Source organism: Festucalex cinctus, chromosome 16 (assembly GCF_051991245.1).
Source record: "Festucalex cinctus isolate MCC-2025b chromosome 16, RoL_Fcin_1.0, whole genome shotgun sequence".
In the NCBI taxonomy this organism is placed as follows: Eukaryota; Metazoa; Chordata; class Actinopteri; order Syngnathiformes; family Syngnathidae; genus Festucalex; species Festucalex cinctus.
This window is the reverse complement of record NC_135426.1, coordinates 6,578,577-6,597,069: the sequence shown is the minus strand read 5'-3', so window position 1 is coordinate 6,597,069 and position 18,493 is coordinate 6,578,577. Positions and strand designations below refer to the sequence as shown.

General features: G+C 39.5%; 1 protein-coding gene across 2 annotated transcripts in view; it reads left to right on the top strand.

Annotated features, from left to right (window-relative positions):
• The window catches only part of cerk (ceramide kinase), a 34,920-nt gene that overhangs the window by 3,917 nt on the left and 12,510 nt on the right, over positions 1-18,493 (top strand). Inside the window, exons 2-8 of one of the 2 annotated variants that reach the window (XM_077499471.1) lie at positions 6,582-6,692; positions 9,401-9,523; positions 12,087-12,212; positions 12,777-12,843; positions 14,210-14,355; positions 18,142-18,216; positions 18,300-18,452. In XM_077499471.1, the coding sequence (XP_077355597.1) occupies positions 6,582-6,692; positions 9,401-9,523; positions 12,087-12,212; positions 12,777-12,843; positions 14,210-14,355; positions 18,142-18,216; positions 18,300-18,452 (801 nt within the window). The remainder of the gene's footprint in view (positions 1-6,581; positions 6,693-9,400; positions 9,524-12,086; positions 12,213-12,776; positions 12,844-14,209; positions 14,356-18,141; positions 18,217-18,299; positions 18,453-18,493) is intronic. The other variant, XM_077499472.1, reaches the window with a different exon arrangement.

Here is an 18,493-nt window from a genome sequence, read left to right as displayed (position 1 = left end):
TGGAGATTGGGTAAACTGCAGGTTTATACCGCATTACAGCCGGCAATACGGGCCCTTTCATTACCGTGATTGTGTTTATTTACCTGCTGCAGCTGGGGGTCAATAGACAGAGGAGGGAAGCTAATTACACAATGAATCAATGCAAAAGGGTGGAGACCTTCTGGCGAGGTGAGGGATGGGGGGGGGAGCTTTTTTATACTCATCATTCCCATTTTAGCACTTGTGTTAAGCTTGCCTTTTCTGTGTATGGCAAAAATGAACACTTCATCCGCTTATCTTCTCCGTCGCATCCGAGCTGCGCACGCCGCTTGGAGGGAGATATGTGCAAACGAAAATGGCAAGGACTTAAAAACCAGAGAACGCAGCAAGCGGCGGCGAGCGGTTCCCTTTAACTTGTGCCGGCTTGTCCTCTAACACATTGTTGCTGTACCGGCAAAGGGATTACATAGCCATCCACTGTGTACAAGCAGGGGGGCGGACAGGGCATGGGAGTGGAGCTGAATATGAATAAGACAGCTTTTTGTCAGGCTGAAGGAAGGTGAGGCCCAGCGGGTTCTGTTTTATACGCACACGAGTCATATCCATGCCAAGGAAACAGGCGAGACAAACCTCTTTTTTTATGAGTGCGAGGAATCCTGTCAGATGGGATGTCACTTTGGTTTTTGGCCATCAGGATGAGCAGAACGTGCTTAAAAGAAACCACAACACCATCAATTGTTGTTATCATGCAGGATGGCGCTCTTACGGCGGTTACAATTACTTCCAAACGACCTTAGATTGCATCCTAAGGCTCATTACGTGAACGTAAAGGTCCTTTTTATTTTACTTTTGTAGGATAGCGTTCCGTTCTTGTTAATATTGGAGCCCTTGAAGGCTGTCACTCATTCAGCTCCATTCATTTTGTAATGTAACACTAACAACAAAACGCTATATGTACTGTTTTATGAGGCGGATGTTAAAAATGAGTCTTGTTATGAGCCTTGCTTAGAGACTCAGGGGTATATTCACTAAGAATGAGCTGCGTCCGATAATAGCACGAAATATTGCACCACAACTACACCCGCAGTCTGCGCCCAGTTACCCACCTATTCACTAAGGATATTGCGCTAATCATGTACCGGCACAAACACGCCCACAAGCTTGGAGCTGTCATGATCCCGGGATAGAGGTTGCGGCTGGTTAATACATGCTTTCCAAAAACGTTATTTACGTCACGCAAACTCAGTGTGGCTATTTGCACTGGCGTTATTGAATGAGCCACTGTATATCAATGAGTCTCATTTGCATTGGGGTGTGCGTTTTTTGCTTCAAATGTATGCAAATTACCAAATGTACATATGTGCAAATAACACCGACGCACATTGGCACAATCTGGTTGGCGGCGCACTTAGTGTCGGATTTCTCCATCTGCGCGTGTTTAGTGAATTAGTCGCTCCCAGATTGCTCCATTTTTACCGGTTAGCGCCGTGCAAAGGAGACGCAAACCTTTAGTGAATATGCCCCTCAGTTGTCTATTAGAGAATCAAACAACTCAGTTTTTAGTGCTGTCTTACATTACAATAATCTACCTCATTAACAAGTGGAAACGAGTGGAATAATGCTGCCTTCATGTGGTATCGTAATTACGGTAAATACCACATGTCGAGTAGAAAACTGCACATGAACGCCCATTCATGTTGTATTTTCTACTGGACAACTGGGAATTTATTTCGATACCCGAATTTCCAAGTTTAGAGAATTATTCAAGTTTCAACACGGCGGAGAGCGCCCAAGGATTTGTGAATGGCAAGAAGTATTAACACATATAAGGGCGTTATCGTCCGCTAGCAGGTAGGGTTAAGGGCAACATCACGATAAGGGCAATATCGTGATATCGTGATATTAAAACTGCCACAATATCGTCGTCGTCATGTTCACAATATTTAAAAGGAGCACATCTGTTAAAAGAGGTTGATTTTCATTTGTGCAGATCTAGCACCCTCTAGTGACTATTTTATTAGTGCAATTTAATTTTCATTAGGGATGTTTTGGCCTTCTATGTATAAAATCTATGCTAATTGTCAGATGAAGGGGAACCTAATTTGCTTGTGAAGCGATCAATATGTGCTTGCATTAGCAAGTAAGAGCCTCAGTATTGTTATTAGAGATTGTAGGTGGTTTATATCCATTGCTGTTACCTATGTACAAAAGCACAATATTGTGCTTTTTTTTTTTTTTAGTATGAGCTCTTTTTTTTTTTTTTTTTTTTTTTTTTACAGTATTGTGATCTTTTTTTACATATCGCCAACGCCCCCACAATATTGTGATAATTATCGTGTCGTGAGCTTCATATCATGATAATATTGTATCGTGATGTTTGGATATCGTTACATCCCTACAGGTTGTTTTAGAATCTACACAAATTAGGTAGCATACAGAATTCAATATCCTGTCCTTTACAACTCATTATTCGCCGTAATCGTTCGTTTTTACGAGCAAAGAGTACATCAGATGCTTTTGTGTATTTGTTAGCTACAACAAAAGAAGAAGAAGATGAAGAAGAAGAAGAAGAAGAAACAAAAATAGTGACAAACGCTCACTGCTGCAGCTCAATTATTGTTTTAGGCCAAATCTTCAGTAACCATTCTTGCATTTCAACTTACTATTAAAATCGACAAGCCCAGCTAATATAAAACTAAACTAGACGGTGCAAGTTTGTAAGCGTAACCGGCAGTGCCCACCCAAGGGATCGAACCCACACCGTCAGCAAGTCTCCAGTCTATGAACGCAAAGCGCTTCCATTGAGCTAAAGCTTGAGGACAGCATCACAACTCAAGACACTATTTGACGCACCCATCTCTGCCTCTGATTGCCTAATTTGCCAATCTGGGTATAGACATTGCTGACCGAAAAAGAAGCGGGTATGTGCCGTACACCCGCATATACCCTGGACTACACCACTGATATTTGAAAACGGTCCGAGACGTCAAATTAAGGGAAAATGCAAGGTTTTGGTGTCCGATAATTTATGTTGCGTCCACTGTAATCCACCACAACTTCAGAGTACCCCAAAAAGTATGAAATACTTGATACACTTTTTGGGCCCCAGTAATGGCAAACCTTGAGTCCAATTATAAATCTTTTGGACACACTCTAGTCTAAGCCATTTTTCTCTTTTCTTTTTTGGCTGGTCTTGGACTGTTAAATGTTGTGTTTCTCCCCTAAAATTGAAGTCCTGTCTTGGACTGAAAAAGAAGACCAAGAGCAAGAAAATATATATATATTTTTTTTATTCCTCTCTTCACTTGTGATAATCTCTCCCCACACACACATCACGGTTCTCAAAAACCTGACATTCAGCAGTGAGGCGACCTATTGAGCTCAAAAGCAACACACTGAGCCGCACTGTATGAATAGGCTACTCACTGTGGCCGAGTGCCATTACTAAGATCCTTTTGGAGACACAAAGGGAAAGGATGTCAGAGCAGCGCAGAGAGGATCTGGGCCTTGTATGGCCGAGGGGCTTAGCATGTAGCTTAGAGGACTTCACTCAGCTCAAAACTTGGGCAAATGTGCATGTGGAGGGGATGTGTTCTGTATGTGGGTGTGCTGGACGGGATTATTGTGTATTTGTAAGAGTGCGTGTGTGTGAGCGTGTGGCAGGGGTTCTTGTGGCTAAAATTACAGCAGTTCTTATCCTGGTTGAGGTCACTTGTTGATAGGCTGAAATAATGTCTTCCTCTTGGGTGTCACTTTAAGACCAGGAGTATCAGCATGATCATAAACATGATAACAACAGGCAAGATAACGGCGCACAGGTCACGTTGACTAATCTTGTACGATTACTGTGATTATTATTACGCACACACATTTCCTCCATTGATCATCTACGTTTGCTTACCTGTTGCACGTGCCTTGAAATAACGCGTCAGCATATGAGAACACACGTGCAGTTATCATTTTGAGGGGCAGTTCCCATATAACCTGAGGAGACGTAATTGAGAGTAATGCAATCATACGTGCGCGGTCTGGATTCCATTTACATTATGTTTAAATTGTTGGAGTGAATGTCATATTACCGCCGCGCCGCTATTCCCCTCAAGGCCATCACTCTTCTGCCTATTTGTCAAAGTGTGAATATCGATGGCCGTAAACTTATTCATGCCTGCGCGGCAGCCGCATCATCTTTATTTGAGAACGAAATGAAATCCCATTCCTGGCCAGACTCCCCGGAGAGAAATAATATGTGGCGGTGCCCGCCATCCATTTCGCCATATCAACTTCATAATTCGACAGGGAGAGACGGGGACGAATGAATGCGCCAGAAAGTTGAAGAGGTCAGTTCGACGCCACGCGCGCGAGGTCCTTTCCCATCACTATGCTATTCTTTTTCAGCCAGACCAACTCAGCAAGCCTGGATAAACGTAAAACCTATTTGGAAATGAGCCTTCACGTCACTGTAAAGTGAAAATAAATACATAAAAAAAGTCTTCTAAATAAGACACGCCACAGAGAAGAGTGTTTTTCAAACCCTGACAAATTTGAATGCTCAAAATGAGTGTCAGATCACAAAAAAAAAAAAAAACAGAGCTGTAACATATATACATATGTTCCATCGTGGGACTTTTCCAAAACGAGACAACGAGACGCTCTAAAGTGGCCACGCCAGTTTGAAGCCCTGGTTCAAATGTTAGCTGTCATGATTAAATAAAAAAAAATGTCACCTCCACACTCTTACACCTGTTGTCTGTGTGATGTGCGCACACTCATGGCTGACAACAAGGCACTCGAGAGCAATGCATTTTAGATAACTAAATATATGTCGTCAGATAATGGCTTTTTCTATTCGGTTTTCCTTCTACTTTGTGACATACATGAGCATCAGCCATATACTTAATACAATGTTTCCATCATTTAAAGGGATTCTTGACTCATCGAGCCATTTTCAACTGTAAAAAGTTAATATTTTGTCTATAATTAATAGGGGTGTTAAAAAAAATCGATTCGGCAATATATCACGATATTACATCGCGCAATTCTCGAATCGATTCAATTGGCAGCCGAATCGATTTTTAAACGTCCATTTTTGATGGAAAATATTCAACAAAATGTCTTACTTAGGGTTAGGGTTCACACCTTAATCATGGAAAAATGTTATATTAATTAATGGAACATTAAGCCTTAATATTTTATTTCAAAGCTGTTCAAATGTGAAACAGATTACAAACTGTTTGTTAAATACAGTGGCTCACAGTTATAAGACTGAAGTTTCAGATAAATAAATAATACATTTTCATACAAATCTTACAGTGCACATCTACAAGTTTACTGGTTAGTATTTTCTAAATTTGAGTTAAAAAAAAAAAATCGCAACAATCGACTTACAAATTCGTATCGGGATTAATCGGTATCAAATCGAATCGTGACCTATGAATCGTGATACGAATCGAATCGTCAGGTACTAAGCAATTCACACCCCTAATAATTAATGTGGTAACTTCATTATTTTTATGTACAATTAATACCTTTAAAAAGTAATTTGAAAAAGTAAACTTGTTGTCGCCTGATGATTACATCACCTGTGCTGAGGAAGTAGGTAACGACCAATCATGGCTCAGTTCACTGAGCAAACCCAGAAATCAGGTGAGCCATGATTTGCTGTAACCTACTTCCTCAGCACAAGTGATGTCATCATCAGGTGACAGCAAGTTTACTTTTTAAAAGGTATTAATTGTACATGAAAAATAAAGTTATTAAACTCATTATGGACAAAATATTAACTTTTCACTGCTGAAAATTGTTCAAAGAGTCAAGTATCCCTTGAAAGTTTTGTTTTTGTAAAAGTCTATTGCAAGAAGCATACTTAAGCATACTTTTTTTTCCCTACGTTTAAGACTGGATTGGCAAAAGACTGGCTGTGCAACAGTGCCCTTAATTTCAAGCTCACTTCCTTTCAAGTAGTACATTAGTCCTTATTAAATTCTTTGATGTAACCGCCAGCAAGTCTTCTGACAATCCATCCCCGTCCGTCCGTCTTTCTCACTCTCCACGGACCGGCACAACCAGATCACGCTCTACTTAAAGAATTCTTTTCATGAACAAGTCTGCCCAAATGATGCACAGGCCCCCTTTTTTTAATCACACGTGGAGCCTTCAGAAAATGAGTATCTTAAATTGCCTTCCCATGGAAAAGTCAGACAACTGGAAGGTTCCTTCAGCAAACCACTCAAAGGATCTCTTGGGACACGGCTGCATTTTTTTTTTCCTGCCCGTTCATTTCCCTCGTGACATAAGCTGCTACCTGTACATTTCCTTGCTCTAGGCCCACCCATGCATTACTTTCTCTGTGCAATCCTTTGTGGAAAACAGCAGATGAACAGACAAACATCAAATATGAAATGTAATGAGTATTTCCAGTGCTCTCCACTGGAAGGTGGGAATACGTTTCATATTCATCAAACAGGACTGTTTTGTCTGCATATGTGAGATCAAACAAGAACAAAACTCATTACGCAGACTATCAGCAAAGGAGCATCACACCCTCTGGGTGTGCGTATGTAAAGCCGGTTGAATAATTGACGATTGTGTTCGTGTCTCCGCAGCTCACGACCATGCTGTGCACATGTGCGAAATTGTGGCCGTGCACAAGACGGACACTAGCGACCAGACGAAGGAAGCAAAGCACCTTCCGCTCAATCCACATGCATTCACAGGTACCACAACATGACGGTCTCTCAGTCATCACTGCACACTTAGACCTGACATGACATTCAGACAGGTGTGCAATTTTTGTAAACAGTTTTTGCCTGTGGCTTGCCAACTGACATTGGAGCAGTGTTAATTTTGTCAACAAAAACTAAACCAAAATAATTTTGTCAACACACATTTTTCACCGAACTAAAACTAGACTAGACTAAAACCCTCATTAATAAACAATAACTGGGACTAAATCAGTATGCATTTTTGTCGACTAATGAAGACGAGACGAAAATGTCCTTCACTTAATAAAAACTGAACTAAAATCTATGGACATTTTAGTTCATGAACAAAAACGAGACAAAAATGATATGATTTTGTAAAATCTTGTCTCTGCCAATCTGTCACTAACCACATGCTATGCTAACTAGCAAACTAGCTCATAGCATGGAGCCACAGTAGCCACCGTAATTGTGTGTTGTTGTTTTACGTCAAAAAGATAAGAAAATTTGATGTGGAATAGTTTTAAGTCTGAAAAGGTTCAATATAATTTGCTGACCAAAAATTTTATATATATATATATATATATATATATATATATATACACACACACACATACAGGGGTAAAATGGTTGTCTGACTAAAATTAGACTAAAATGTTGACAGTTTTTGTTGACTAAAAGTAGACGAATAAAATTACATTTTATTGGGCAAAATAGAGACTCAAATTTGAAATTTATAGTTGACTAAAAATGGACTAAAGGTTGACTTAAGCCTCGTTCACACGGCAGGAGAATTGGCCCGATTTTAGAATTTCCCCTCCCGACAATCGTAAGGACACGCGGAGACGCAACCGATAATCCTTCCGTGTGTGTTGTCACCACCTACGGCACCTCCCGATATCGGCGCTCGGAAGGACCCCCGACTTGAAATCGGGGATATCCAACAGGTTGGATTGTTTTGGCTCGACTTTGCTCCACGCAGCTGATTTACGGTGACGTGCAGCCAATCAGAAAGCGAGCCAGCGAGGAAGCCGGTGGGGAAGCCAAAATCAAAACTGTCATGCCTCAGCAGAAAGTCCGTGCTCGCGCTATTACACTCTTTGTATTTTTTTAATTATTTGTATTTTTTATTTATTTATTTATTTATTTATTTTATACACGCACACACATTCTCCACAAATAAACGTGGTCTCCGGGTGCCAGAGCCCATTTACACTCCTTTAAACAACACCTTTTCTTTTTATGCCGCGTTTTCAGTTCAAAACCAGGATGGACTCATGTTGACGACTCGGAAGCCACGTTTTGCGAGACTTCCCGTCACATTCTTGAATGAACTCGGCTCGTGTGTAGTGTGTTTGTGCAGTGTGGCCGCCCACCACACCCTGTACGTTCAAAACTGGAACTCACGTGATTTTTTCTCTTCACGTGTGCTTTATGTCAAAGATTGGAAATCGGCCGACAATTTTAAAATCTTGCTGTGTGAACCACGCTTAGCTGTGATAAAAACTAAAAAGCGTGACTGAAATTGGACTAAAACGGAGACTAAATTTAAAAATGGCAGACAAAATTAACACAACATTGGAGCGACGTTGCAGAAGAAGTTTTTCCATCTTGGACTGAAGCTTAGCAGCAGTTTGAGAAGCTTTAACTTCAAGCGGAAGGTCATGATGCTCAAAAAGCATCTGCTGGAATGCGATTTTGTAAACTCCAAGTTCCAGTGGAGTATTTCGGCTAGACTTCGCGAGAACGCCTGCTCAAGAAGTTCTGTGTTTTTCATCAGTGGTGGTAGTAGGACACCTTCCGCTCATGTGGTTTGTCAAGCAAACAGTCTGACAGCACAAATTGGTGCTGGAGCAGCATGGCAGGTCATAAAGCTTCTCACTGCAGTCGGGGGGACCGAAAAACTTTCCAAACAGCAATTTTGCAGTGCCGCTTCAATGTCAACTGGCGGGCCATGGGCAGAGGAATGACAGTCTACGCTGTCTAATAGTGATGGCCTCACATCTGTCGGAATGATACCTGGCATTAAATACAAAACCGAATAGTGTACAGTGTCTTTTGGGATATTGTATTAAAATATATGAAATGATCATATGCAGTTACAACAGAGTTGGAAATTAGCATGGGGAATCCCTGGGGTATTCTTTAACTTGAATTACATGCTGTATTAAGCAGCACTATAGTACTGAATTTCATTGGCATTTGAGTCTCAAAATGGCATTTTGCAACATTTGCACACGATTGGTAATACATATTTACCATGATCATTTACCATTGTAGATGTGTGCCAATGTGAATGTTCTAAGATTGTTGATCTGATTAACATAACTCATCTGAGTCAATAACGAAAAGAAAGGACTCCGCTAATGCATGCATTTGAATCATATTTTGTGAAAAACTTGGCACATCACATTCCCACTTACGGCTATAGAAAGATTTGCCACCCACTCAACATTTACCCAACTCAAACTACTGATAGGAAAAAAAAAACTCAGCAAGTAAGTCAGGCATTAAAAGTGCTTGGCATGCACATTTTAGAGCCTGTAACTACTGTAAATATTTTAGCAAAGTCCCCCGTGGGACTTTACGTTTGACTTTGGTTGTTAGACCTTGATGATGAGGAAACTTTTTCAAAACCATGACATTGCCTGCCTGTTGGGACATTTTGCGAATAGACATTTCCTCAATTGATATATATGTATCTTTTTTTTTTTTGGGGATAGTTTTCTACGTGAGGAGGACGACGCAGCATCAGTGGCGATGTGGCGAGATCACCTTTTACTGTGACGATCTGGAACTTTGCCAGCAATGGATTCAAACAATCAAAAATCAACTGTCAACACAAAGTACGTTCGGATCTATTCTGTTGTTGCGCCAAAAAAATACCACAACACAACTGCGTTGATGATGATTGAAGTCAAATTGTTTGTGTAATAGAGTACCTTTATGTAGTACATGGGAAATGACATGGGTTGTACTATAAACTTCAATGCATTGTGTATATTTTGTGTAACCTTGCCTGGCGTTGAAAACATTACCTCCCTTTCTATTCATCGAGTTGAACGTTTGGCTCCTCGGAAAGTCGTTTTTATCACCGTTTATAAGCGTATTTCTTACAGCAAGTCGTGTTCAAGCCTGACATAGCAAAAGCGGGAGGCCATTATTATCCTTAGAAAACATGGATTTCTTTCGGCGCTGTCTTTTTGTCGACGCCCTCGGGGGAGTCCCGAGGCAAATCTATAGCATATGAGTCGCTTTTCAGCAGCTGCTCTCGCACGCAGGCAGGCAGTCCCTCTCGGGCACAGTCGTATAAATGGCGCTAGCGCACAAGTTGAAATTGGGTTGCATTGCAGGATATAGCTCAGATCCGACCGAATGGGAATGATCATTGCTTTGGAGCTGTCAAGGCATTACAACAGTGGTTTGCAAATGGTTAGCAAATCTGCCTCACACTGTCAACTACGGGCTTCTTGTGCAGGGTTTCATATTTTATGCTTGCTTGACGAACAGATCCCTGTAGATGGCGTTGTTGCATCGTTTCGGATTTTGAAATCAGCACTTTTGAGTAGAAGGTATTGGGGAGGTGAATAAGGGAGAGAAATGACAACACAATGGATGTCAGACAAGTTTTGGACACAAACCAGTCTACTCCCAGTCAGCTGTAGAATTGATTTTTAAATTCTGGTACTGGTTTTTAACTCATTCACTCCCAGCCATTTAACTGAACTTTGCAACAGAATATTGTATTCTATTGCTATAAAAACATGGAATGGAACATAGCAAAAAAAAAAAGATTAGAGTCTCTTCTTTCATCAGGGGAAAAAAAAGAAAGTATATTTCTATCTGTTTCCGTTTTGCAGCAATTAGCATTAGAATATAGCTAAGTTTCATCATTATTCCCAAATCTGTTTAAAACAGTGGGAAAAAAAGATCATTTTGCAACATGGCCCTGGTTGGTCTCTTATACTCTTCTGCCACCTGCTGGCAGTTTTTGTAGTAACTACCATTGCTTCAAGCATTCACTTCAGTTCAGCGGCTGCATCAAAGCCTTCTGTATGCTCTACTTTGAAAACCATTAAAAAAAATAAATAAAAAAATAAATAAAAAAACGCCTTTGGGAACATGGCAATATTTAAAATAGAACGTTTTTATACGTTTTTGGGAGAAAATGAGTTAATTGACTGAATGTTTTAGGTACCGATTACATGAAGGACATGCTAAGCTAATTGAAAATAAACCCACTAGGGCTCTGAAATCTGCAGACTCACAAGTATTGGTTTCAAAACCAACATGGTGAAGTGGCATTTTAGCTGTTATGCTGCACAGCCGTCAATTAAAATAATTTTAAAGACATGTTGTTGTTTTTTGCCCCATTTCGATGAAGGTCTTTTAGACATTTTTAAATTAAATTTGACTGGTTTGGTAATGGGCGGTACGGTGGGTGACTGGTTAGCACATCCGCCTCCCGGTACTGAGGACGCAGGTTTGAGTCCAGGCTTCCGCCTTCCTGGGTGGAGTTTGCATGTTCCCCCGGTGCCTCTGTGGGTCTTCTCCGGGTACTCGGGTCTCCCCCCACATTCCAAAGACATGCATGGCAGGTTAACTGAACGCTCTGAATTGTCCCTAGGTGTGATTGTGAGCGTGGATGGTTGGTTGTGTCCGTGTGCTCTGCGATTGCGACCAGTTCAGGGTGTACTACTGCCCGAAGCCAGTTGGAATAGGCTCCAGCACCCCTGCGACCCTTGTGAGGACTAAGTGGTTAAGAAAATGGATGGATGGAAGGATGGATTGTTTTGGATTGGTTTTGGTAATTACAGAAATCTACTTTTTAATTATTTCCTTTGCTTTTAAATGTTTTTAAAAAAAATTCATTGTAAAAGTGCTTTGTTCGATTATTGGGACAGTATTCTATATTGGATGAAACTTGACTCTTAAGACGACTGATTGCAGGTGACAAGTCTTGGCGGAGTTCCGCGCTCCGAGTGCTCTCTACCTTTGAATCTTTTCCAGCGCCGTAATTACATTAGGAAGCGCCACGTTGAGGACATTTGGAACGTTTGACTCGGTTGATTGGATTCCGTTTTTGCGTCGTGGCCGCACCGCCCGATCTCGATCCATTCATTTGCAATCGCGCCGCTCGTCGTATCGCCGTTTATTGTGCGAGAGCGCGGTCCCCCCCTCCATCAGCCATAAACAAGCCATTTAGCATTTTCCCCGTCTGGGCACTTTTTGCAGGTTTATCGGCAAATGATGCAGTGCCTGGCGATTGCCTCGCGCACCCCTCATTATTTCTCCTGCAGCCCTGTTGAAGGCTCTCTCGTTAATGAAAGCTTCATCAAGCCGATGTCAAGGTGCACATTTGAAAGAAAAAAAAAAAAGATCATCTTAATACCCTCTCTTTCTCTGCAGCCTATCGGCCCAAGAGCCTGCTGGTGTACATCAATCCCTACGGCGGGAAGCGGCAAGGGAAGCACATTTACGATCAGAAGGTGGCGCCGCTGTTTTGCCGCGCCTGCATCGCCACGGACGTGATTGGTGGGTCGCTACCTTTAAACATTTAAATAAAAAATGACTCTCGGCGGCCGCCCGCGTCGGCCGTGAAGAGGCTTGTGAGAATATGATTGGGCTTATGGTGCGATTAATCATGCCAGCGCCTTAATGGAGGCGCTGATAGCTGATAAGCTCGGGTATCCAAACACATCTATTATTCAATAAGCGTTTGCAGCAAGCTACACACTATTGATGGTCCATCAGAGTGAATACAGTTTGCTCTGGAGTACCAGCAGCCGCTTGCAAGTCTTTTATTTGTGTTGTTATTAGAAGGGCGCCACACAGATTTACAGTTGGAATTTTATTTTGCTTTTGTTTTCTGGGCCCCGGGCTCGTTTTGGGGGCCGTGATATACGATACCCGAATTAGGTTTTCTTGTTGTTGTTGTTGTTGCCTCCGCGCTTACACTTTTGTCCCGTACATCAATCTGTATGTACAATGGGGTCCAGTAAATACTTCAAATTGCGCTACTTTTTCTTGCCTGCTGGTTATTGTCTTTTCCTTGTCATTGCGCTAATAGGAAATGACTATTTTATTGTGTCTCCATAGTTACAGAGCGGGCCAATCACGCCAGAGATCACTTGGAAACGGAAGCCGATCTAGATAAATATGATGGGTGAGTCCTTGAGATGCTTTTTACTTGTCAACATCAAATGTGTATCCATTTCAACATTCAACAGAAAAAATAAATAAATAAAAATCTTGCTACCTAAGCGCTTTATTTTACATAATTCTAACTTGTTTGGGATTAAAAAAACAAAAAAACCCATAAACAAATGTTTTCTAATATATTAATATTTAAATTCATTAAAATACATTCACGCTTCCACTGAGATCAATAATAAGACAGTGTATATAAGAAGTCTACACACCCCTGTTCATATGTGAAAAACGAGATCGAGGTAAATAATTTCAAAGTGGTTTACACCATTAACATTAATATGTAGGGATGTAACGATATCCAAACATCACGATATGATATTATCACGATATGAAGGTCACGTTACGATAATTATCACGATATTGTGGGGGCGTTGGCGATATTTACAAAAGATCACAATATTGTAAAAAAGAGAGCTCATACAAAAAAAAAGATCAATATTGTGCTTGTGTACACAACAGCAATGCATATAAACCACCTACAATCACTAATAACAATATTGAGGCACTTACTTGGTAATGCAAGCACACATTGTTCACTTCACAAGCAAATTAAGTTCCCCTTTATCTGACAATTAGCATAGATTTTAAACATAGAAGGCCAAAATATCCCTAATGAAAATTAAATAGCACGAATAAACTAGCCACTAGAGGGGGCTAGAACTGTACAAATGGAAATCAACCTGACTTTTTTAACAAATGTGTTTCTTTTAAATTTTGTGAACATGACGACGACGATATTGTGGCAGTTTTAATATCGCAATATCACGATATTGCACTTATCGTGGCATCCCTATTAATATGCATAACTCAAATGAAAAAAAAAAAAAAAAATCTTGCCACGAGCCACCATCTATAATGCCTCTGGTTAATCTGAAAACAATTTTTAATCTTGTTGCATTTTTATCATTTAAAAAAAAAAAAAAAATCTATGATAGCAGCAGTTACAAATATTGTATGGAGAGTTTGTCAATATCACCCCAAAAATTGACACTAATATTATTAAAAATGGTCATGAGGCTAACACATTTAATTACTTCAAGCTTCATTTTATAATGTATTTATTTGATTTTTTTAAAACTGTCTCTAAATTTGACATCAAAACCCAATAATTAAAAAATAATAAGAACAATAATAATAATAATATAATAATAATGCATCAGATTTATATAGCAACGTGTGTGTTATTTGTCTTATAATATTGCAGATTTTTGCATAAATAAAATGCAAATTATAGAATGAAATGACAACGATCACTGATTCAACAGGTCAAATGCGAGTATGTCAAATGTTGCCAATACATATGGCGCCCATGTGTTTAGAGTGGTGTGTGTGGGCGGAGACGGGATGTTCAGCGAGATCCTCCACGGGTTGGTCGCCAGGACCCAAAGAGAGCGCGGCATTGACCCGAACCAGTCTGACGCTCATTTGGCGCCGTGTCCCCTCCGCATCGGGATCATCCCCGCAGGTGAGTCTGCGTCAATAAGTACAAAACTTGACACAATGAGAAACGCGTAGGATTTAGGCACTTCCAGGCTACGCGTATATCGGATGACAGCTGAGGAGCTCGAACCCTGCTGATCACGCTGCGTTGCCGAGTTACGAAAAGAGGGTCGCCATGGAAACGTGGTAGGCAGTCCCACCGGGTGCTTGAGGAGGGTCAATCACTCCCGGTGTCATAAATGAAATCAACCTGAGGGATATTTTGGCAATAATTCCACGAAAGGTGCAAAAAAGCAAAGCATGGGGGCTGAGCAGAGCACAGCGTGATTGTTTGTTTGAGATGGAAAGTTCAAATATTCTCCGCTGGTTCTTCTGCCCACTTTTGAAGGCTTCCTCAGTGGACAGATAAAGACCAAACGGAAAGAATTCCAATGAAATCGTTTTTAGAGATGTGAGCCGTTGTGCGGTTAGTAGGGGCAGACTGACCCACGGGGATAACCAGGGATTTCCCCGGTGGGCTGCCGGGTCCAGAGGGCCGGTGAGCTGGGCCACCATAGGAAAAGAAAAAGAAAAAAAGAAATAGGAACAACGCATAGATCGGCACTAATGGCGGACTGACCATTGGGGATTGCAGGAAAAATTCTAAACGGCCGCAGTCAGTTCAAGGCCGATTTAGACCGACATTTATTTATTATTATTTATTTGTTTATTTTTATTTTGCTCCCCTAATGTTTTACAATACTCATAGCCATCTTTTAAGAAAATATATGTACAGCCATCCGACTATTTTATAAATACAGGCCGACTCACCGAGACACTTTAACCCATTAAGCCCGTTAATCTTTGAAGGTCAACGTTATTGGAATTCTTATGGTCTTTTCTTTTTTTTTTAATGCTCTTGGTGTATTACGTGTATTTTATATATACACTGTTTTATATTTGTTTTTGTATTGAATATGAAGATTATGTTCAAGGTGAGATCTTTGTATAAACCCGATATGGGTTTCCTGATCTCTCCTGCACACTTTAATGTTACAACTGTTTTTAAATTGTCTTTTTGTCTATGCGCGAATAAAAATCAGTCAATCAATCAATCAATAAATCAATCAATCAATCAAAAAGTCATAAGATTCTCTTAAGTTTGTTCCACAAAAATAATGAAACCTAAATTCACTGTCACCGCTTATTGGTTTGTATTTGGAACATTGGAACGCAGATCACGGTGCACATCGATGGCCTCTCCAAATATATATATATATATACATATATATATATATATATATATATATATATATATATATATATATATATATATATATATAGAGAGAGAGAGAGAGAGAGAATACGTAGATAATGGTTGGATGGATGGTCATATATCCCCATTAAAGGTTGCAAAAAAAAAATGTTTTTTTTTTTTCAAATACAGTATGTCATTACTGATTCTTTTTCTAAGTACGAGATTACAGAGTGGTCCTTTTTTATTTTTTTTTTTTTTTTTAAACTATTAAAAAGTGCAAAAATGTTTGTTGTCTTTTTTTTTTAGAGTAAAGCTACCGTATACAGGACTGTCTCAGAAAATTAGAATATTGTGGTAAAGTCCATTATTTTCTGTAATGCAATTAAATAAGCAATAATAATAATGCTGATTATGGCATTTTCAGCCAAATATCTTATCACAAAATATTAGAATATTTCCTCAGACCAAGTAAAAAAAATGCCATAATAATTAAAACAATAAAAGGCCTGCAATATTTCAGTTGATTTATGATTCCAGAATGTATGGCATTTTTGCTTATTTAATTGCATTACAGAAAATAATGGACTTTACCACAATATTCTAATTTTCTGTATATATACATATATATATATATATATATATATATATATATATATATATATATATATATATATATATATATATATATATATATATATAATACGTAGATAATGGTTGGATGGATGGATGGATGGTCATATATCACCATTAAAGGTTGCAAGAAAATTATTTATTTATTTTTTCAAATACGGTAGGTCATTACTGATTCTTTTTCTAAGTACGAGATTATAGAGTGGTCCTTTTTTTTTTTTTTTAACTATTAAAAAGTGCAAACATGTTTGAGGTCTTTTTTTGGGAGTAAAGCTACCGGATATATATATATATATATATATATATATGGGAACATGCTTTGCTAGCATAAAAGCTTTTAATTCTCGTCTGAGGACTATGAAAGTTAATAAGAGGCAAAATATTTTGCGTACAAATTATTTTGTTTTTTACATATTAAATAATCAAAATGGGTACGCTATATAAATGACAGTAAACATGCCATTTTACTTAGACTTTAAGTATCTTTCAATTTGACTCCATCGCTTCACTAAAAGTAAAACGATTCCAATCTAAAGCAGCTCTTTTGCATTTCTACTTAAGATAATCCGTTAATGATCCCCAGAGGGGAAATTCAGAACCGAGTACAGAGTGTGAGTACTTTTACCATCTCTGCCTAAAACACAATCAAACTTTGCTTCAGAGACGAGCAGTGTGGCCGCAAATGGCAAAAAAATGTTAACGTGTGATAAAGACGCTCGGAGACCGGGTAAGTGTCACACGCGTGTCGAGAAGGAGCACGTCTTCATCTGAGTGCCGAAAAGACGGGCCTGATCTCCGCTGTCACACTTGTCACACAATTGTTCCGTTTGCCTGATGCTACCCTCCATTCCTCTCTTTCTCCTTTTGCACTGGCTTCATTTTGCCACTTGAGGATGATCAAAAGGCTCTGGAATTACATTTGAAGCCAAAAAAAAAAAAAAAAAAAAAAAGAGTGATAAACCCTCCTTACCTTTCATGTTGAAATATTTCATGTCAAATTTAACATTTCTGATGCCTCCCATTCCCTCTGATGAGAACCTAGGATTCAAGAGGTTAACCCTATCTCCTCACAAGTTCCCCTGAACAAAATGTTGTGTATATCCATAAAGTATGTCTTAAGTTTTTGTACCTTAACATTAACATTACCATTACCATTAACATTACCCTACCATAACATTGAGTGCTATATTCCATACTTAATTTTTTTATTATTATTATTATTTTTTCTGGAGTAGGGGGAGGGGTGATTTGAGGGCCAGGCTGAAACGAATTAATTTCATTAATTAATTTTCATTCATTTCAACAGGGAAAGACAATTTGAAATGTGAAGCATTTTGAATGTTAAGATCATGGACATGAAACAAACAAAAAAATACTTTGAAACAATATACTTTACTTAAAAATAACATTATGACTATTTTAATTCAGTGATTTTTCTTACGTGCCACTAGTGGGAGCCCTTAAACCACTAGCAAACCACAACTTTGCGAATAACAGCAAGCTAAAGTCTGGCACATCCTGTCCAGTGCAGTGACTCGTTAATTAAAATGCAACGGAATTGAAAATAGTGAATATTTTGTTTTACATATATGAAGGCTAGTACTATACTCAGCTCACACTGCTTTTACTACCTTTTTAATGGTCAAAGGTGATAAAAATATATATGTACACTTAATCTCACTCAAGAGGGTCTTTTTGAAACATACTGCGACAAGGCATCAAGTAATTTGAGTGTACTTTAATGTGAACATATGGCTGCTCATTTTAAGACCGAAAAATAAATGGCATTAATGCACTTTTATGGGCTTGTCGACTTAAAGGTGCCCTTAACATTTGGCTTGGACAGCTGGGGAACGTTTCTGGTGGAAAAATTCATTTAGAAAAGTTACACTCATGTAAAAATGAGGCTGAGGGACGAAAATGGTGTACTTTTGTGTCCTACAGGATCTACTGATTGCATCTGCTTTGCTACAGTGGGAACCAATGATCCGGTTACATCTGCCTTGCACATCATTGTAGGTGAGTGAGACTTTTTATTTTTATTTTTTTTTTATTTATTAATAATGACGGATGTTAAGATGCCGCTACCTGTGTCAACACAGGTGACTCCCAACCCATGGACGTGTGCTCGGTGCACCACAAAGACACGTTCCTCAAATATTCCGTGTCGTTGCTGGGCTACGGCTTCTTCGCCGACATTCAGACTGACAGCGAGAGGCAGCGATGGCTGGGCCCGGCTCGATATGACCTGTCGGGTAGCAAAAACCGCCGTTCACCTCCATGAATGAAGCTCGCT